The sequence below is a fragment of the Hemiscyllium ocellatum genome, chromosome 3 (genome assembly GCF_020745735.1).
Source record: "Hemiscyllium ocellatum isolate sHemOce1 chromosome 3, sHemOce1.pat.X.cur, whole genome shotgun sequence".
NCBI classification, from domain to species: domain Eukaryota; kingdom Metazoa; phylum Chordata; class Chondrichthyes; order Orectolobiformes; family Hemiscylliidae; genus Hemiscyllium; species Hemiscyllium ocellatum.
Window position 1 is genome coordinate 118,945,000 of NC_083403.1, and position 22,562 is coordinate 118,967,561.

The window sequence follows — 22,562 nt, forward strand, 5'->3', positions numbered from 1 at the left end:
AACAGCCACAGCCTTTTCAGCCTCTCGCCATAGTTCAAACCCTCCAACCCTGGCAAGATTCTTATAAATCTTTTCTGAACCCTTTCAAGTTACACAACATCCTTCCCATAGCCGGGAGACAGAACTGAATGCAGTATTCCAAAACTGGTCTAACCAGTTAACTGTACACCCACAACATGACCTCTTAACACCTATACTCAATGCACTGATCAATAAAGACAAGCATACCATGCATTCCTCACTGTCCTACCTGTGACTCCACTTTCAAGGAACTAGGAATCTGCATTCCAAGGTCTCTTTGTTCAGCAACACCTCCCAGGACCTTACCACTAAGTATATAAGTCTTGTCCTGACTTGCCTTTCCAAAATGCAGCACTTCGCATTTATTTAAATTAAACTCCATCTGATGACGATCCCATTGCGCTGAGGTACCCTTCTTAGCTGCCCACTATACCATCAAGTTTGGTGTCATCTGCAAACTTACTAATCAAATCGCCTACGTAGATATCCAAATCATTTCCACAAATGACAAAAAGGAATGGACTTAGCACTGATCCTTGTGGCACGCTGTTGGTCACAGGCCTCTAGTCTGAAAAGCAACTCCTCTGTCTTTTACATTTCAGCCAGTTCCGTATCCAAATGGCTCGTACTCCTGGTATTCCATGCAAACTAACCTTGCATACTAGTCTACCATGAGGAACCTTGTCAAACGCCTTGCTGAAGTCAATATAGATCTTGTCCACCACTCTGCCTTCTTTAATTCACTTGAGAATGTAACTTCCAAAAAAAAAGGTTTTGCGATTCACATATGAAAGAACTGAAACCAACATGGTCATTCTAAAAGATGAGAGACTGAACAAACAATCCAGTTCTTTTTCAACATATAATTTCAGTTACATCACGCTGTAAACATTTGCTATAAATTCTGTATCTTACAATCTTATACTCCACAACCACCTGATGAAGGAGCAGCACTCCGAAAGCTAGCGCTTACAAATAAGCTTGGTGGACTATAACCTGGTGTTGTGTGATTTCTAATTTTGTACACCCCAGTCCAACACCGGCATCTCCACCTCATGCATCAGGCAGCGTTTGCCTTCCTGATGTTACTGAATCTCTCAAGGCAGGGAAAACCTCACTGTTAGAATTCAGGTCATCAATTATGGATACAAATGAGGCACAAAACAATTTCTATTGTATTTTAAATTCCAATGTATCTCTTGGGAGGAATATGTAACCATTGCACCCATTAGGGTTCAGCTAAAATCAGGAGTGGGTGAGTTGGTGTTGGGATTCAGATTTTTAATGTTTTAAATTTTCACGAACCCCAAATTTGCCTGTCTTTAAATTAAACTATTTGAGCTGACAGGTGCATGTTTAAAGTTGAATGGGCCACACCATGAGATACCCTTCTTCAGCAAATTCTGGATCATGAGAAAATGTTTAGTTGATTGACATTTAGTGTAGGTCAAAAAAAAGTGCTTAATTACACATGCACACTCTCCATTCACTCTGAAAATATACACATTTATAGTTGCATAACCTGTTGCGCTACAGTAAAAAAAGATATCCACTGAACTTAATTAATGTCGCACTTATAGCTAATGTTATTGAAGATCTCAGGTATCCATTGAATAATATATAATTGTCACTAATAATGGAATAATGAAATAATAGAGAAGTCTTTCAATAGAGTCCAGAGAATTTGTTCTTGTTAGGGTGAGGGGCAAGGCTGGTAGGTATAGGGATGACTAGAGAAATTAAGGTTTTAGTCAAGAAAAAGAAGGAAGCATTTGTCAGGTATAGACAACAGGGATCAAGTGAATCCGTGCAGGAGTATAATGGCAGTAGAAGACTACTTAAGGTGACCAATAAACACCAAACGACACTAATGCCATATATCTGAACTAGGTCCGTAGCCTACTACACTTGCCATTTTAAGTGCTTATCAAGATATTTCCTAAATGTTGCAAAATGGTGCTTCCACCACCCTCTCAGGCAGCATGTTCAACTTTTTTCTCATATCTTCCGTAAATCACTTCACACCTTAAACCTCTGCCATCTGGTCCTAGATATGTCTCCCATGGGGAAAGGATTGTCACAATCTACCCTCCTATACCTCTCAATTTTGTATACTCACTCAGCCTCCTTTGCTTCAAGGAGATCAAACCCAGCCTGTCCAGTCTCTCCTCATAACTGAAACATTTCAACCCAGGCAACATCCTGTTCAATGTGCTCTGCACATGCTCCAGTGCAAACATATACTTTGATAATTTGGCAACCATAAGTGAAGACTGTATTCATTTTGTGGCCAAACCAATGTTTTATAAAGTCATCACAAAATGTATTTGCTGATTAATGAAGGCAAGCACTCCACATGTCTTTTTCAGCACTCTCTCTACCTGTGATGACACCTTCAGGGATCTTTGTTCCTCAGTATTCTCTAGTGAACTATAATTTATTGCATATACTTCCTTTATTAGACCTCCAAAAATGCATCACCTCACACTTATTAGGATTAAATTTCATCTGCCTTTGCTCTTCCCAATTTACCAGCTGATCTGTATCAGACTGCAAGGGCGGCACGGTGGCTCAGTGGTTAGCACTGCTGCCTCACAATGCCAGGCACCTGGGTTCAATTCCAGCCTTGGGCGACTGTCTGTGTGAAGTTTGCACATTCTCCCAATGTCTGCGTGGGTCTTCCCCGAGTGCTCCGGTTTCCTCCCACAATCCAAAGTTTAGGTGAATTGTTCAGGGATGTGTAGGTTAGGGGCATTAGTTAGGTATAAATATAGGTGATAGAATAGGGGAATGGATCTGGATGGGTTACTTTGGAGAGTCGGTGTGGATTTGTTGGACTGAAGGGCCTGTTTCCACACTGTAGGAATTCTAATATAATTCAACCTGAGACCACTGTCAACAACACCACCAATATTCATGTCATAGAGTCATAGAGATGTACAGCCTGGAAACAGACCCTTCGGTCCAACCTGTCAATGCCAACCAGATATTCCAACCCAATCTAGTCCCACCTGCCAGCACCCGGCCCATATTCCTCCAAACCCTTCCTATTCATATACCCATCCAAATGCCTCTTAAATGTTGCAGTTATACCACCACTTCCTCTGGCAGCTCATACCATACATGTACCACCCTCTGCGTGAAAAAGTTGCCCCTTAGGTCTCTTTTATATCTTGCCCCTCTCACCCTAAACCTATGTCCTCTAGTCATGGATATTTACCCTATCCATGCCCCTTATAACTTTGTAAACCTCTATAAGGTCACCCCACAGCCTCCGACGCACCAGGGAAAATAGCGTCAGCCTGTTCAGCCTCTCCCTATAGCTCAAACTTTGTAAATCTTTTCTGAACCCTTTCAAGTTTCGCAACATCTTTCCAATAGGAAAGGGACCAGAACTGCATGCAATATTCCAACAGTGGCCTAACCAACGTCCTATATGGCCGCAACATGACCTCCCAACTCCTCTACTCAATACTCTGGCCAATAAAGGAAAGCATACCAAACGCCTTCTTCATTATCCTATCTACCTGCGATTCCACTTTCAAGGAGCTATGAACCTGCACTCCAAAGTTTCTTTGTTCAGCAACACAGCCTAGGACCTTACCATTAAGTGTATAAATCCTGCTAAGATTTGCTTTCCCAAAATGCAGCAACTCGCATTTATCTGAATTGAACTCCATCTGCCACTCCTCAGCCCATTGGCTCATCCGATCATGATCCTGTTGTAATTGGAGGTAACCTTCTTCGCTGTCCACTACACCTCCAATTTTGGTGTCATCTGCAAACTTACTAACTGTACCTCTTGAACTCATATCCAAATCATTTATATAAATGACGAAAAGTAGTTGACCCAGTACCAATCCTTGTGGCACTCCACTGGTCACAGGCCTCAAATCTGAAAAACAACCCTCTACCACCACCCTCTGTATCTTTGAGCCAGTTCTGTATCCAAATGGCTAGTTCTCCCTGTATTCTGTGAGATCTAACCTTGCTAATCAGTCTCCCATGGGGAACCTTGTCGAACGCCTTACTGAAGTCCATATCAATCACATTGTCAAACTTACTAATTACAAGTCATTAATATACATAACAAACAGCTAAGTTCCCAACAGCGATCCCACTAGTACACTGTTGGTAACAGACTTTCAAATCACAGAAGAAATTCCTCCACCATCATCCTTTTCCTTCTATTTGTATGCCAGTTTGGATCCAGTTTGCCACCTTGCCCTGATGCCATGGGCTCTGAACATTTGGACCAGCCTTCCACATGGGACCAATCCAAAGGCCTTACTAAAGTCCATGTAAGCAGCATCAACTGCAGTACCCTCATCAATATACTGAGTCAATTTTTTTTAAAACACTGAATTAAATTAATCATACAGGATCTCCCTCCAACAAATCCATGCTCACGAGCTGTGTTCAAGTTTTGCCTTTTAAAATGCTGATTAATCTCGTCCCTCAGTTTTTTTCTCAGTAATTTCCCTACTACTGACATCAAACTAACTGATCTATAATTACCTCACCTATTCCTGCTGCAATTCTTGAACAAAGGAACCACATTATCTATTGTCTAATAATCTAACATTTTACCTGTGGCCAGCAAGATATTAAGTATCTCCCCCATTGTCCCAGCAATCTCTCCACTGCCTCTCATAGCAGTCTGGGATACATTTCATCATGTCTTGGGCATTTATGCACCTTTATACTTGCTAAAATATCTATTCATTTCTCCTTATTAGTCTTAACATGCCCTCAAATCTCACCATCGCAACTGAAATCTCCAATTTCAATGTCTTCCTCCTTTGTGAATACATATGAAAAACATTCATTTAAGACTTCACCCATGTCCTCAGGTTCCACATAGAAGTTGGCTTTTGATCTCTAACATGTCCCACTCTTTCCCTGGTAAACCTCCTACTCTTAATATACTTATAAAAAACTTAGGGGTTTGCTTGATCCTATCAGCCAAAGATATTAAAACTTAGGAGCCTTTATTTTATATTGAGATAGCCTCCTCTTATCTGTTGGATAAGTTGGAGGAATTCCACAACTTCTAATTGCAACACAGTGCAAGAGGAATGTCTGACATTCAAAACTCGCTAGATATTGAGGATCATTGAACCATTGTCAATGATGAGCATCCATGAGGCTTTGTTGGTCATCAGCAGCAGTAGCAGAAACGTACTCCCAACACTATCTGCATCCTTATGGCCTAGCGTATTTCACATCAACCATTACCACCAAGCTAGGGGATCAACTCTGGTTCAATGAAGAGAAAGCACAGCACATCAGGAGCAGCACCAGGCAAACCTAAAGATGAGGTCTCAACTTGGTGAAGCTATCAATCAGGACTTATTTGTGGTCAAAATGCATAAGAAACAAATGACAGGAAGAGCTAAGCGAACCCATAACCAACGAATCAGATCTACGCTCTGCAATCCTAACCACATCCAATCATGAATGGTGGTGGACAATCGTACTACTCACTGGAGGAGATGGCTTCACAAATAGACCTATCGTCAATGATGGAAGAGCCCACCAGACCACTGCAAAAGGTAAAGACCATTTGCTGCAATTTTCAGCAAGAAGTGCCGAGTGGATGATCCATCTTGGCCTCCTCAATGGACCCCAACATCACAGATGCCAGTTTTCAGCCAATTCAACTCATTCCATCTGATATCAAAAAATGGCTGAATGCACTGGATACTGCAAAAGGTATGGGCTCTAAGAACGTATCAGAAATAGTACTGAAGACTTATGCTCTAGAACGTGCCGCACACCTGGCCAAGCTAATCCAGTACAGATACAACAAGGCATCTTACATGCTAATGTGGGAAATTGCCCAGGTATGTCCTGCATACAAAAAGCAGACCAACTCCAACTCGGCTAATTGCCACCCCAGAAGGATGCTCTCAACCATAAATAAAGTGCTGGAAGATATAATCAACAATGCTGTCAAAGAGCGCCTACTTAGCAAAAACTTTCTAACTCATGCCCAGTTTGAGTTCTGCCAGGGCTCCTCAGCTTCTGACCTTATTGTAGCCTTGGTTCAAACATGAACAAAAGAGCTGAAGAAATGAGAAGCCTGTGATAGCCTTGGCTTCAAGGATGCATTTCACTCAGTGTGGCATCAATGAGCCTGAGCAAAAGTAGAATCAATGGGAATCAATCAACTCTCCGCTGGTTGGAGTCATATCTGGCACATAGGAAGATGGTTGTGGTTGTTGAGGGTCAGCCACCTCTACAGGAGTGGCCCAAACATCTTTAGCTGCTTCATCAATGACCTTACCTCCATTATAAAGGACAGAAGTGGGGACGTTTACCAATGAGTACACAATGTTCAGCGGCATTCGCAACTCCTCAGATACTGAACCAGTCCATGTTCAAATGTAACAAGATCTTAAATATGTAGACTAGGACTGACAAGTAGCAAGTAACATTTACACCACATAAATAACCAGGCATTGACCATCTCCAATAAGAGACTATCTAACCATAGCCCCTTGACATTCAATGGTGTTACCATCATTGAATCTCCCACAATCAACATCCATGGTGTTAACATTGACTAGAAACTCAACTAGAATCACCAAATAAATACAGTGGCCACAAGAACAGGTCGGGGGCTAAAAATACTGCAGCGAGTAACTCATCTCCTGAATTCTCAAAGATTGACCACAAGACACAGTCAGGAATGTGATGGAATACATCTTACTGAAGTGTAGCTCCAACAACATTTATGAAGCTTGATACCATCCTCAACAAAGCAGCCTGTTCACTGGCACCACATCCACAAGCATCCACTTGCTTCATTACCAATGGTCAGTAGCAGCAGTGTGTATGATTTATAAGATGCATTCACTGCTAGAAATTTGCCAAAGATCCTGAGACAGCACCCACCAAACCTAGGACTATGCCCATCTAAAAGGGCAAGGACCATGGACACATGGAAACATGGCCAGCTGCAAGTTCAACTTTAAGCCACTCACCTTCCTGACTTGGATGTATATCACTGTTCCTTCATTGTCACGGGTTAAAATCCTGAGATTCCCACTCTAATGGATTTGTGGGTCTACTTAGAGCACATGGACTGCAGCAGTTCAAGGAGGCAGCTCACCTTCTCAAAGACAACTAGGGATAAGCAATAAATGCTAGCCAGCCAGTGATGCCCACATCCCATAAGTGAATTAAAAATAAGTTGAAGCGATTTCTGCAGCAACAAGGAGAATGTGGAGACATGACTGACTTCATAGATTTTTGTGAAATGTCTACAATAGCACTACAGCTTTCACAGCTTAATTGAAAACATTCTATCTAGTCTCATGGAAACAATTAGTCCAGTTTAGTCCATGCCCAACATTACTGGAAATAATGGCAAACCGTATGAATGGTGGCATTATAAAGATGATCCAGCCTTTGTCAGAATACGTTATGGATGCCCAGCTCCCTGGCATTGAAACAATGCTAAATAACAGAAGTATCATTGATGTTTTTGTTGAAGGCTTGATCAGTGAAATTTCAAACAAACACCAGAAACTTCTGACACCAATGTAAACTACAAAATAAATTAAGTTCATGGCTGGAAAATATTTAAGTACAAGGGGTAGCAACAATACTAAGAAATAGCAAAATTACATTATTGCCATCATCAGCAAATACATAATTATTTTGCAAATTGGCACGTTAGTGGATTATATCATACAGAGTTTTACAGTTTATCTGTAATTTGGGTTGATGTTAGTTTAAATGTCCTTGACAGACATTGATGTATCGCAAATGGAAATAATAGCTGTGAATATTGCAAAGATGCCACTCAACAATGGCATTATGGTTTGTGAAGATTGAGCAGCTCCTTTCCTCTAATGTGTTTTTACCTAATTTTGTGTGGGGCTTCATCTCCTAGGTTAACTGGGTACCTCTGTCTTCATTAAGATATTATTGGACTACACATTTTTCTCTCACCTTTTGCGAAGATCAAATATTTTTGCATGTGTATAGTTACACTGCACACAGCTTGGTAGCATTGAACTGTCTAGAGAGGACTGCAGATGCTGGAGATCAGAGCTAAAAAATGTGTTGCTGGAAAAGCGCAGCAGATCAGGCAGCATCCAAGGAGCAGGAGAATCGACGTTTCAGGCATAAGCCCTTCAGAGTTTGCCCAAGCAGGATTTGGAACCACATTGGGGTTGAAGGCTGAAAATTTAAGTTCATAAGACAGCAATGGCTGTCATAGAGCTCCAATTCAGTTAAAATAGCTACATGCCCTCTAACAAGCCCCCACTCTCACATCCACCCCTTCTCCATTCTCACAGTTCGTACTGAGGAAGTGTGACAATTATCAAGACTCAAAATGGGTCACAGCGGAAAATGAGTTGGGAAGCACTGATCTTGGAAATGAAAATGGGACTTCAGTGTATCAACGATCTGTTCAATAATACTGTATGCAGTATACAAGGCTTTTCTAAATCTGCTGTCACCATCTGTCCTCTGACAATGGAGTAATATTATCAGTTCTGGTTGAGGCGGGTAACCTTGGTCTCCAAGCAACTGTCCTGACACATTACTCTGACGGAAAAGTGCAGGTGTTTTTGAGTGTCAGAGAACGAAAAAAGTCATAATTTGAGAGTAGCATGCAGTCTCATACAGAATGACGATGCAGCAGCAAATTGATAGGATAGCAGACTAGAATGAGCATCACTTACAAGCTGAATATTCATTGAATAAGTGTCTGGGAACATTTCACTACATTAAAAGTGTAGCAATAAAACAATAAAAATTGTTGTTGTGAAAACACTTATTGTTTAAACACACGGTATGTACTGTCAGAGCCTTTAATCAAAATAGGTGGCACAAAAACCACTTTGAACTTGGCAGAATCAAGCTACTTGATAATTGTTGAATTTTCAATGTCATTGCTAAGGCGGGTTCATAATGGAGGATATGAAATCTGGAACCCCTACAGCAGGGTACCTACCATCTGTTGAATACAGTGGTATAATGCTGATTAACTAACATGATTCAAGACTACTGAAAACGTGAAGGAACATAAAAAATAATACATAGTCAAAGCTGTGCTCCTAATAGAAAAAGGCAACTGGTTTGGTGTTGACAGCAAACATCGCTGCACTCAGGAAGATATCAATGTCTTTGGAAAAACCATAAATGATCTCCTTAATATGAACACTTTGTGACATATGTGGTAAGTCCTACAAGTCTACTGTACCACTCAATCAGGTCTTGGCTGATCTGATCATGTCTTCATCTTCAAGTTCCATCCTGCAACTATTAGCCTGGACTCTCTTGTCAAACAAAAATCTAACTCACCCTTGAATACGTTCAACGATGGAAACTTCACTTTTCTCTAGGACGGTGAATTTCAAAGATTTACTATCCTCAGAAGTATTCTACCTCATTTGTGTCTTAAATTGGAAACCGATAAATACAGATTACTCAGCAAGCATGAACAACTTCTCAGCATATAGGTATCATGATTAGTAAGTTTGTAACATTGGTGGTATAATAGACAGTGAAAAAGTTTATCTTAGATCAATTGGGCCAATGCGCCAAGGAGTGGCAGTTGGAGTTTATCATAGATAATGCGAGGTGTTACATTTTGCTAAGAACAACAGGGCAGGACTTACACAGAAAATGGTCGGACCCTGGGGACGGAGAACAGAGACACCAAAATGTTCAGCTACACAGTTCACTGAAAGTTGCACTACAGAGTGATAAAGAAGGCATTTGGAATGCTTGCCTTCATTGCTCAGGCCAATAAGTTTAGGAGTTGGGACATCATGTTGCAGTTGAACAGGATGTTAGTGAGGCCACTTTTGGAGTATTACATGCAGTTCTTATTGCCCTGATGTGTGAAGGATATTATTAAATTGGACATAAGAGAGAAAAGTTTTACAAGGATGTTACCAGGATTGGCAGGTTTGAATTATAAGGCAGCAGGTTTGGTGAGGCCAGATAAGTTGGGACTTCATTTGCTGGAGTGTAGGAAGTTGAGAGGATTATAAAATCGTGATGGGCATTAAAAAAAGGTGAACATACATAAGATATTTTCCCTAGGGTTGTAGAATTCGAAACAAATTTTAAGGTGAGAGGAGAAAGATTTAAAAAGGGACCTGAGGGACTACGTTTTCATACAATGAGTGGTTCATGTGTGGAATGAACTGTCAGAAGAAGTGGTGATGCAGATATAATTACAACATTTAAAAGACATTTGGACAGGGCACATTAATAGGAAAAGGTTAGAAGGATATGGGCCAAATGCAGGCAAATGAGACTAGTTTATTTTAGGAAACATAGTTGGCATGGGCAAGTTGGATCGAAGGGTCTATTTCCACGTACTATGATGCTGCGTTTCTTAACTACCCTGTCAAGCTTCTGAAGAATCTCGTATGTTTCAAGAAGATTTTTTTTGTTTTAACTCCAAAGAACATAGGCCCAAACTGCTCAATATTTCCTCATAAGATAACCACCTTATCCCTGGAATCAGCCTGATCATGCTTTTCTTAACCGTATCCAATTTGAATATATCCTTCCTTAAAGGAGAGGAGAAAGTGAGGACTGCAGATGCTGGAGATCAGAGCTGAAAATGTGTTGCTGGAAAAGTGCAGTAGGTCAGGCAGTATCCAAGGAGCAGGAGGTTGTTATAAGACTTACCTACTTTCATACACCATCCACCTTTATAAAGGCCAATATTTAATTTGCCTTTGTAATTCATAGAATCCCTATAGAGCAGATAGAGGTCATTTGGCAGATTGTGTCTGCACCAACACTCTGCACCACACCATCCTGCAGGACCTCAAGACTTTGCCCACACAGCGTTCCCCCATGTATTATGTGTGGGGAACATGTCAAGAACCATGCATGACAGCTCCGATTAATACACAATCGGTGTCTGTGTAAGGGATGCTAATATTTGCTGGGATATACGCTGAGTGATGCATTATTCCCAGAACGACACTTGGGAAGGCGAGACAGAAATTGAACATGATAGACACCATAGGGGAGTGGTAATTATTTAGGCAAATTTCATAAGATACAGCACGAGACCTTACACCAGCAAATCATCCACAATGCAACTCCAAACTAAGTTTTAAAAAAAAAGCAAATTTCAGCTTGAAGTCTTTCTAACTATTTTGTCTAGCGTAATGCAGTTCATGTTTTTCCCTCCTTGTTTAAGGAAACACATCATTCTTTGTGTGATATGTACACTGGCAGCCTCTTGGGAGTGCGTTCAGATATTGACCTCCATGAATTAAATGTTAGGATCTAACTATCCACTATTAAGGTAGCTTTGGGTACATATGAACCTTACCAGACTCAAGGAATGATAACAAAATTTCAGTTAAAATGAACAATTCCAAGAATGAAACAAAATAGCTATAAAACTCAAAAAAACCCGAGGCTTTTCAAAAAGATATGAGAAGAACTCTAAAGGTTTTCAAAGTGATGGAAGGTAAATAATGAGATTATCTTCGGTGGGTAGCAAATAGTTGAGCATTGACTACCAGAAGATCGATTAGCAAAATTTAATTTAAGGGAGGCTGTTGGAGTTTCATTCCATGCAAAGGATTCTTAGAACATGAAATATTTTTACTGTAAGTAGTTTTTGATGCAATTAAAATATAATTGTATAAATGATTGAAAACTGTAAAATAATAAATAGGAAAAAGCTAATGAATCAGAATTTAAGATAGATTCATATGTGGATTAGATATTTTGAACTTCACATCCTAAATCAAGGCCAATGGAAGAAACTCTTGACATTTCAGATTGACTGTCCTTACCTTTTCCTGTTGTTATACAATTTTAAGTACTTATTTCCCTAATATTAGTCACAATGAATGGTCCTGAAATTATCTTATAAGGAGGTGCTAACAAAACTCAAGAATTATATATAAAAATGCTGTTAACACTAATCTCAGTTGGTAAAAAGTAAAGATACCTTAGTGTCATGGGCAGCTCTTTCATTATAGAGAGACAGATGACTGGTGGTGGTTTAATCTGAGTGTCACCACATTTTACATGAGGGGAGAGGTTGAGAAGGACAACCTTTCATAGTAACCTCAACCAGTGCAGGAATTGAATCTGTGCTGTTGGCATCACTTTGCATCACAAACCAGTCTTCCAAACAACTTAGCTAATCAATGAAACACTGAAAATTCCTGAATAATACTAGATATAAACATATTTATTGTAACATTAATGTGTTATGTTGGTGTTCAACTGATGATATCCATCATCCCAACTATACAGCCCACCTGCCAAGACCTTTAACACACAGTTCTACTTAATCCAAAGAGGCAGTCAGGTTGTTTTGATTGCTAGATAGAGTGCAAGTTAACAAGTGTTTGGCTGTGCAGCATCACAATTTATGTCTTCATTCTTAACTCAGTCTTCATTAGTTTTGTTCTTCTAGAAATGGAATAAACTAACATAACATTGAAATTTTTGGTAGAAATTTATAAATTAGCACTCTTTCATTCCCCAGTCTTGCTTAAATTTGTTAAACATTGTTTATTAAGTTTTCTATTTCTGTACTTTGAGTAATTCTAGAAACCCAAATCAAGTTCCTCTATCATTTTTTTTAAATCTTCCAAAGAAATTTTGTTCAAAATTCCAAGTACTAGAACATCCTCATGTACTCTCAATAGATTCAATAGTACTGGAAAAGTTCAACTAAAGGTTTTTAAAGAAAACTAACTTAATTTTATAATTCCAAAGTAATCACAAATTAAAATTCTAACACGTACTCGACAACATCTCCAATGAAAGACACAACAGCACCAAGCAATTATTTTACAAACCTGGTATGATTACGTCTGGTCCATTTCTTGAACTTATTTCAGTAAACTCTCTCAGAATTTTTGCAGCTTTCTTGGCCTCAGATTTGAGGTTTGAGGGAATTGGATTCACTGTAAATAAAGTAGTCATTTAATTAGCATGGCTATTTGCAACATGCAACAATTAAGTTGCTGCAAAATTTATAACACAATGTTAGGACACGGTTTACATTACCTTTTTTCAATAATGTTTATCCATCCAGAGTTTTTTTAGAAATATTATATGCAGCAGTGACAATTTATAATACCAAAGCAGAGTTTTTTTAAAGAAATGAACTTGCATTAATTTTGAGTGGAACAGATGTTTGTACTCCACTTGATATGAATATATCCCAAGTGATTCATCAAATTCACAGAAATACTTTGGAATATTGTAAAACCTAAACATTTCAACAGGCTTTTTTTTTCTACTTTGAAACATTGTCACACAACATAATGAAATCCAATTTCGCTATACTGAAATGCATAAACTAAACTCTATTCATAAATCAGTCAAGCAAAAACTGATTCAGAAAAAATGAAGTTATCAGTTAAAATGAAGTTAAATTGCATTGCAGAAATATATAATGCTGGATCACTAGATCCTTTGAGAAGGTAGGTTCTTCTACACAGTTCGGGATGTAACTCCTTTATGCTACTTACAAAATTCCCCAGTGAAATCAACATTCACTTGAAAATGAATATTGATAGCACAAAAAGTTCAACCATATATTTCTCAAATACTTTCCTTTCACTTTTAAAGAGAGAAATAATACAAACCAATAGTGCAAAAGGTGAAGAAATAGTTGTTTTGAGTAGATTATAGCATTGCATGACCCCATTACAGAAGCAGGATTAAAATTAAATTCAGATTGATGGAATAAGAATTCATGATTGTTCTCACAAAAAAAGTCTCACCTAAAATAAACACGGACAACTTTCGCCCAACAGATACCAAAGCACATTTATCAGAAAATTTTCACATCATTCAGACACAATTTGAAAGATCATAAGGAGAAATAAAAATATTTTCATGGATATTATACAGAATGATCTGTTAGGGTAGGTTGGTGGTTGCCTGCAGGTTAAGCACATGACTGAATACGAGTAAGTTAACCTTATACCCTATCTATTTTGCATATGACTAGAGGGTACTCAGGTCTGCAGTCAGCAACAATGTGAAGTGTTTGACATTTATCCAAGTTAAAACGGCCAACAATTTCTATCCTGGGTTGGGTGCACAGAGGTATGAGAATTCACAGCTCTGCAAACCTAACCCCCAAAGATGCCAGTTTCCCAATCCACATTTTCCACATTGAGAGTAGGAGGAGAAGCAAGATCAAATTGGAATTTGGACTAGGCAACCAGGGAGGAGAAGTGGAGGCTGCCAGGTTCCAAATTGGCGAAGCAGAAATCCTGCTTGAGCGTTCCAGCATTGTGTGCAAAATGAAATAGTTCAACAGAGTAAAACATAAAACATTTCTCTACCTATCACTCCTCAAATGTCCCTCAACCGCAAACACTCGCCATGTACCATCCATGTTAACCTGTGCCACCAAATGCCCTCTATACATTTCCCATGGTCCCTGTTAATTCTGAGGCCAAATTAGGACTGATTCATGCCAATCCATAGTTCCAAGCACCAACATTTGCCCTTTCATCTATAATGGCACCTCACCTAACATCCACTACATGCACCAGGAGAGAAAAAAAGCAGTTATATTACTTAAAGTTCTATTTTACAGAAAACATTCTATTGAGAAAAGCATTTTCATCAACAAAAAGCACACTTTGACAGCTGTTCACAGGTTTGATATTTTTTGAGAGACTTAATACATTCACTTGTTTGACAGTTCAATGGGGTTCACGCACCTTTTAGGCACAATTGTCTCTATTGTTAACAATCTAAAAGGAGGCCTGACACCAACCCCTACTACTCCCTGCCTGCCATACCCATCAGAGAGTACCTGATATCCTAAACCCACCCCCGACTCAACAAAGATACCTGACTCCCCTCAAGGGTAACTGACCCTCCTACCACAGGGTTGCTGACAAATTTGACCATCCCAATGGGTACCTTATTTACACCCCAACTCATGTCAGCAATGTTGTCCTATGACTATAGCTAATGGTGAATCTTATCTTTCCATATAAATTCATAAAGTGTAAACACGTTCTTTGCAGGTGTACGCTCTGGCCACACTATGCAAATATGAGCTGATTTTAACAAAGCTTTGGATATAAGGATTTATAATGAAAAAAGCAAAATAAGAAAAAAACTAATTCTCAAATGAAGACAATGGAATTGTAATATATAAATGTATACATACCAACAAGCTGCAACAGTATTCAGAAAGTTGTGGATTCAAATATTATAAGACAGACTCCAGTGCATAACCTAATGAAGACTTCAGAAAAAAGCTGCAGAGTTTGACAGTGATATATTTCATATGAACCCCATTTGTTTCTAAAAAAATCAAGCAGCACTATTAGAAGCTGAATAGGGAGTTTTCCTAATCCGTAGTTATCTGTTGACATCATTAGAACAAAAATTACCTGATTTATTTTCATTCTTTGTGGGAACTTGCTATATACAAATTATTTATTGCTTTTCACTACAGCACAGTAATGATTGCACTTCAAAAGCACTTAATTGGCTGTAAATTTGGGAGATCTTGCAGTTGTAAAATATTGAAACAAAATCATGTTTTTTCCCTCATGTCGTATACACTATCCCATAATTATTTCTCCTTTGCCCATGAGTTCACAAAACACAGGTTCAAAAGCTGAGAAATTAGTGCATGTCCAAATCAGGAGGCTGAAAGTCAATAAAAAGTAGTCGTCAGCCACAGATGCTAGAAATATCTTCATAGACAATTCACCCAAATCAATGGGTAAGTTCCAGGAAAGGAAATGTTAGCCAGATATAGGCAGGGAGTATCCAGTTCTCCAAACATTTCCTCATTCCTCCAGGGCACCTTCCCATGCAGTCACAGGAGGTGTAACATATGCCCATTTAACTCCCCCCTCTTCATGTCCAAGGCCCTAAACATACCTAGCAGTTGAAGCTATTTGCTTGTTCTGCCTTTTGATTCTTACTTTTGTGTCTTTTGTTTCTATTCAAGTTTCAAGCTAGCCACCGTTGAGAGCGTGGCAAAACAGCCTCTCTCCTCTACCGCACACTTAACCCTGGATATTGATTCTGGTCCTGTGCATGTGCAACCCATCCTGGTTGTACTGTCCCAGTCTTCCCTAGAACCAGTTCCACTGCCCTAGACATCACTATCCCCTATATCATTTCCTCAAGCACATGGTCCTTTGATATAGCATGCTATTTCCATACTCTCTAGCACATGGCACTGGTAGTAATCCTAAGATTACTTCTTTTGAGGTCCAACTTTTCAATTTACTTTTAACCCAAATTGCTGTTACCAGCTTGTCAAAACTCATCCATTTTATTTTACTGGTCACTGATACAAACGTGGTAAAACAATCTACATGCTGCCTCATAGCGCCAGGGACCCGATTCCAGCCTTGGGCAACTGTCTGTGTGGAGTTTGTACATTCTTCCTGTGTCTGCATGGGTTTCCTCCAGGTGCTTCAGTTTCCTCCCACAGTCCAAAGATGTGCAGGTTAGGTGAATTGGCCATGCTAACTTGCCCATAGAGTTAGGTGCATTAGTCAGGGGTAAATATAGGGAATGGGCGTGGGGCGGGTTACTCTTCAGAGGGTCGGTGTGAAGAGTTGGGCCGAAGGGCCTGTTTCCACACTGTAGGGAATCTAATCTAAAAAAAATCAGTATAGTTTATATTCTAGTATCAGAACTAACATGACATAACAATCAAACTATTATCAAACACCTCACAGAGCACATCGAATAGCAAATGTGGTTAAGACACATTCCATGGATTCCTCAACAAAATTAGTGACATTCTGGCTCATCAAAATAGGTGCTGGAGTGAAACTGCATTCCTGCTGCAAATGTGTTGCTGGTCAAAGCACAGCAGGTTAGGCAGCATATTTGCAGGCATAACTGCAGCTTTGTCAAAACAAGCTGGTACCATCCTGCATTTCACAGAGTTCGAATCTAGGTCAGCTGCACAAAGCAATGGCACTCATGGGTTTCTTCACCCTCACTCACACTCGGCTGCACAGAACCATAAACAACATGTAGCTTTTCCAAAGTCCTCAAACTCTCAGTGCTTTTCCTGCACTATAATCCCAACACTTACCTGCACTTCCGAGTTCTCTAAACTTTTCCCGAGTCCTAATGGATTGGATCCTACTGCAACAACATCTTTTCATGATGAAACACCTTCAGCCTGCTCCTAAGTACTTGACCGATTAGCAGCGCAAAGGTAGTAAGGTTCTCCTTTGACTGCATCCATCCAGCTGTCTAAAAATGGCATTCAGTAACCCTTAAACTGTTCTGAGTGACTTCAAATAAAGGCCCACACCAATTGCTAGGTGGAGATCGAGTGTAGGTACCCAATAATAAAATGTTGAAACCCTTGAAACTAATGTTAAAAATTAGACATTGTAGATCCCACGCATCAATTGGATACAGCAAAAAAAACCACACAATAACAAAGCATAGATACAAACAAGTAATTTTAATTTAAAAAAATTATAAATAAAAAGCTCATATTAAAGGTGACCATGAAACATTTAAAATTCATCTAGTTCATTAATGTCCTTCAATGAAGAAACATATTATCCTTAACCAATCTTCTCTTAAGTGCCTTCGATCCCACACCTATGCCAATAACCTAGCAAGCTTCTGAGTTGTGCCAAGGTCAGGGCTCCTCGGGTCAGGAAATAAATGCCAGCAAAGCCCAGACCCCAACAGTGACAAACAAAAATGTTAATATGTCTTATTGCACAGTTTATGGCAACAGTTATGATCCCCTTAGGTTAGTTAGCAAAATCTGGTTTTGCATGATTGTAGAAAAAAAAAGGAGACATTTCAGTGGGTCATCTTGCTTCCCAAATGAAGTATTTTCTGTGCACCCCAATAATTTTCCATTTTTCTTTTGCGAAGCATCAAGTTGCCATTTAGATGATTGACACTTTTGCATCGTTAAGTAGGAAGACATTTTGAAAATCCTTCCAACAGAATGATATATGAGGCTGAAGTTTACATTGAGGGTGACTCCCAAAAGGTTTGCATAGATTTCATTCACCAGCTCCATTCCACTTTAATATTTTGAGTGACGGTCTACAATTAGTCTAAGGCAGGACTTCCCTCTGCCTCCAAGACAATATCCTGTCTCATAGACCTGCCAGCTCGGGGCCAACACCTCCACACACCAGCAAGGGCACAGAGGAGCGGTAGTCACTGAGAGTGGAAGCAATACAGGAACTGGCACTCAACAATAGATCTGAATGTTGAGGCAAGTCTGATGTCTCTGTAGGGCTAGGTTGGCAGGCACCAGCAAGGTGGCATAGGGTCATGTCGGTCAGAATGCGAGCAGACAAAACCGTGAAGACTGTTTCGGGGCCCCAGGAATGAAGCACTCTCCTTTTCACTGACCGCTGGGTTAAACCTGCTGAATTACATATTGGGCACATGCCTGTCCCATTGCCAATTGTATTGCAATTGGTGGCATCAAAACATTAGTGGAACATTAAACGCTTACTTAAGGCCACAATTCAGGTACAGACAGGTGATCCATTGATGCTTCCCCACTGTCTGTAAAATAGTGATTAGCGTAGGTATACTCAGTACTGAACCTAAAATTACTCATCCATTTTTCTACCAAAAGGTGGCCCATAAAGTTCAGCCCATAGAGATTATCATGACCAAAAGAAGTCGTCAAATCGTGTACCATTTAGCTCATTAGCACTTCTAAATTTGCAGTAATTAATTCTGTTTTCAAAACACAAGATTAAAACTGATTTTCCAAATCGTCTTGGTGGAAACTAGTCAAACAAAAGTCCGAAACAGAATAGAGACATAGATTAGATTATTAAGTGTGTAAATTATTCAAGTACTAAATTAGCTGTACTTTGTGGAACCATTAACAGTTAAGGTCATACACATGATTATATGAACATGTGATTCTTAGTTGTTCCATATAGTAATAACCACCAGTTTGTCCTTGACCTTGTTCTGCAAAACATACTGGCGATTCTTCTGAATGCTTTCATTGTAGCTGAAGATCCAAACTCTGCAAATTGCAGATGAACATTAGAACATAAAAATTCAGAACAGGAGTTGGCAATTCAGCCCCTTGAGCCTGCTCCACCATTTGATATAACCATGGCTGATCTCATGCCAGCCTCAACACCACTTTCCCAACCGCTGTCCGTAACCCTTCAAACCATTACTAATTAAAAATTTGTGTATCTCCTCGTTAAATTTATTCAGTGTCTGAACATCCATTGCACTCTGGAGTAGTGAATTCGACAAATTCTCCTCATCTGTTTTAAATCTGCTAGCCCCATCTTAAAACTGGGACTTCAATTTCTAGATTGCACCACATGAGGAAACATCCTTCCTATGTCTATTTTATCAATTCCCTTTAGCATCACCTGTACCTCATTTGGATGTACTCTCATTTTTTTAAATTTCAGACAGAATAGGCCTGAACTTTTCCAGCTGTCTTCTTAAGTTAAACCCCTCATCACTGAAACAATTTAGTGATTCTCCTCTGAACTGCTTCCAATACAACTGCATCACTGCTTAAGTAAAGGGACCAAAATTGTACGCACTACTCCAGGTCTGGTCTCACAAATGACTTCTAAATTTGCAGCAATAATTCCCTACTTTTATACTCTATTCCTTTAGCAATAAATGCCAGAATTCTATTTGTCTTCCTTATTACCTGCTGTACCTGCACATTAGCTTTCTGCAATTCACGTGAACAACTGTGAATAGCATAAGCACACACCAACATGTGATGTGGAGGTACTGGTGTTGGACTGGGGTGGACAAAGTTTAAAATCACACAACACCAGGTTACAGTCCAACAGGTTTATTGAGAAGTATAAGCTTTTGGGGTGCTGCTCCTTCATCAGATAGGAGCAGCGTTTCAAAAGCTTGTATTTCCAAATAAACCTGTTGAACTATAACTTTGTGTTGTGTAATTTTAACTTTGTCCACACCAAGACAGTTCTATCCAAAGTATAATCAATTGCAAAACTGTGTAAGAAGTATGTTCTAAAAGTGTATTTTAATTAGCTGTTCATTGACTTTATTGCCATTGTTGTCTAAATGATATATTTTATGGACTTCAAATTTCTCAAGCCATATTTCATCATCATAGGTGTAGTGAGGCAGAACCCGATTGTCAGCTTGATCCAGAATTTCACACAGGAGATCTTCTCAGAAAAGCATTGTCCTACTCTAGTGAAGAGGGACTACCAGTTGTTTTTCATAAAACAACCTTCCAATGACAATGGAAACTGGTAATTGTCCCCAAGTCTAATATTTCTGACAGCATGTATACCTGCATTATTGCTGAAAATGTGTTGCTGGAAAAGCGCAGGAGGTCAGGCAGCATCCAAGGAGCAGGAGATTCGACGTTTCGGGCATAAACCCTTCTCCTGCTCCTTGGATGCTGCCTGACCTGCTGCACTTTTCCAGCAACACATTTTCAGCTCTGATCTCCAGCATCTGCAGACCTCACTTTCTCCTCCTACCTGTATTATTGTCATGTTTTTACTGTGAGCAGAAAGGAATGAGACCCAGTGGGATCAGGTCTCACTCCACACAAATTGCATCTTATTAGAAGAATTTCAAGGTTTATGTAAATTTGTAATCATGTTAATTACAAAATCAGTGCAGCTTTAAATAAATCTATTAGCATTAGCCCACGTGCATTCACTACACTTTGGTCATTGCAACCTTTTAGAAGAAGTAAGAGAAACGTCGTAGACAATCCTCTTTTCTACTGAGGCCAAAATGATAATAAAAAGATAATTATTGAAACTTTATATGTCATCTCAGACATGTTGAATACAAAAACACAGATTTCAGTTCTTGTGTGACAGTTGTTAATAAGAGCCTCCTTTTCATCAGTGATCATAATAACCAGGATTTTACAGTATTAATAATGATGTAGCCAGCAATGTTCACAGATATTAATTCACTGCAACAAGTAACAGTTGAGTTGATCTGCTGTCAGTGATTCTACACTTTCATATTGGAGTGTTCTGAAGTCTCCCAAGACTGCAATCAAGCAGAAATAATTGAAATGAATCAAACTTGCACTTGAATGTTGTTAGTTTTGCTGGGAATTCACTCAAAATCAAATCCATCTCATTAAATCAACTCATAACCTCATAACTATCATTGTCCTGTCTCATTCTTGAATTATAAATGTAGCTTCCATGTTAAATATCAAGTTTTTCCAAATGCCAAAAGTGTAATATTTAAAAATTTATTTTTAAAGTTTAAGATACTTCAGATTCTATCTTAATTTCACAGTGAATCACTTTTACTCTAAGTAAAATTTTAAATAACATGTAAACGATCCTTTTTTTTAATGTCTTGGCTTTCTCTCTGTAAGAATACTTCAATGAAATTGGTTGGTTATTTTGCATGACATCAGTGCTGGATGTAAGGTTGCTCGCTGAGCTGGAAGGCTTGTTTTCAGACCTTTTGTCACCATACTAGGTAACATCATCAGTGAGCCTCCGGTGAAGCACTGGTCTTAGTGACCCACTTTCTATTTATGTGTTTAGATTTCATTGGGTTGGTGATGTCATTTCCTTTTTTTTCCCAGAGGGTGGTAAATAGGATCCAAGTCAATGTGTTTGTTGGTAAAGTTCCAGTTGGGATGCCATATATCTAGGAATTCTCATGCATGTCTCTGTTTGGCTTATCCTAGGATGGATATGTTGTCCTAGTTGAAGTGGTGTCCTTCTTCATCTGTATGTAAGGAAACTAGTGAGAGTGGGTCATGTCTTTTTTGTGGCTAGTTGATGTTCATGTATCCTGGTGGCTAGTTTTCTATCTGTTTGTTCAATGCAGTGTTAATTACAGTTCTTACAACGTATTTTGTAAACAATATTAGTTTTGCATGTTGTCTATATGGGTTCATTAGTTGCTCTTTTCGTGTGTTGATGGGTTGGTGGGCTACCATGATGCTAAGAGGTCTGAGTAGTCTGGTTGTCATTTTGGAGATGTCTTTGATGCCTGTAAGTTTTGTTATTGAAAATGAAGTGTTATTCCCCCTGTAGACAAAGGACGCTTGACAGTCATTTTAAACTGAACAATCGGACTACACTGAGAAAACAAACACACTGCTTGTAGATACTGACACTTACCAACAGGTGGCGATAGGTTTTGTTATTGAAAATTAAGTGGGTGGTAAGGTATACATCCACTAGCTTGACTATGTTGTCCTTGCTGATGAAGTTGGTGGTGTTTGGGATATGTGTCTATGGTTCTTCTAATAGTGTCGTCAGTATTTCCTTGTGTAGTCAGGTTGATGTTGATGGATGTGAACACGGCTATTATATCAAAGCAGACCATTATTTCATCTTCTTCTACCTTCGTGTCTTTGGTGTTCAGGAATTCTTGGGTGGAGTGGTGTGAGTCTTCTACTAAGTGTTTTCGTCTTTGGTGTAGCTCCTCGGCTAACTTGTATGTTGGTATGCAAGATAGTGAGACTATGGGTCTGAGGGGGCTCTTGTTTTGTGAATTTTGGATAATCCATAGAAATATGTTGAATCCTTCTAGTTTCATGTCTTGGAAGTCTG

The 22,562-nt window shown here is 39.3% G+C and overlaps 1 protein-coding gene across 1 annotated transcript in view; it reads right to left on the bottom strand.

Annotated features, from left to right (window-relative positions):
• sh3yl1 (SH3 and SYLF domain containing 1) overlaps nucleotides 1-22,562 on the bottom strand; it is a 160,400-nt gene that overhangs the window by 111,013 nt on the left and 26,825 nt on the right. The window contains exon 2 of the mRNA XM_060853081.1: nucleotides 12,840-12,947. Within this exon, the coding sequence (XP_060709064.1) occupies nucleotides 12,840-12,947 (108 nt within the window). The remainder of the gene's footprint in view (nucleotides 1-12,839; nucleotides 12,948-22,562) is intronic.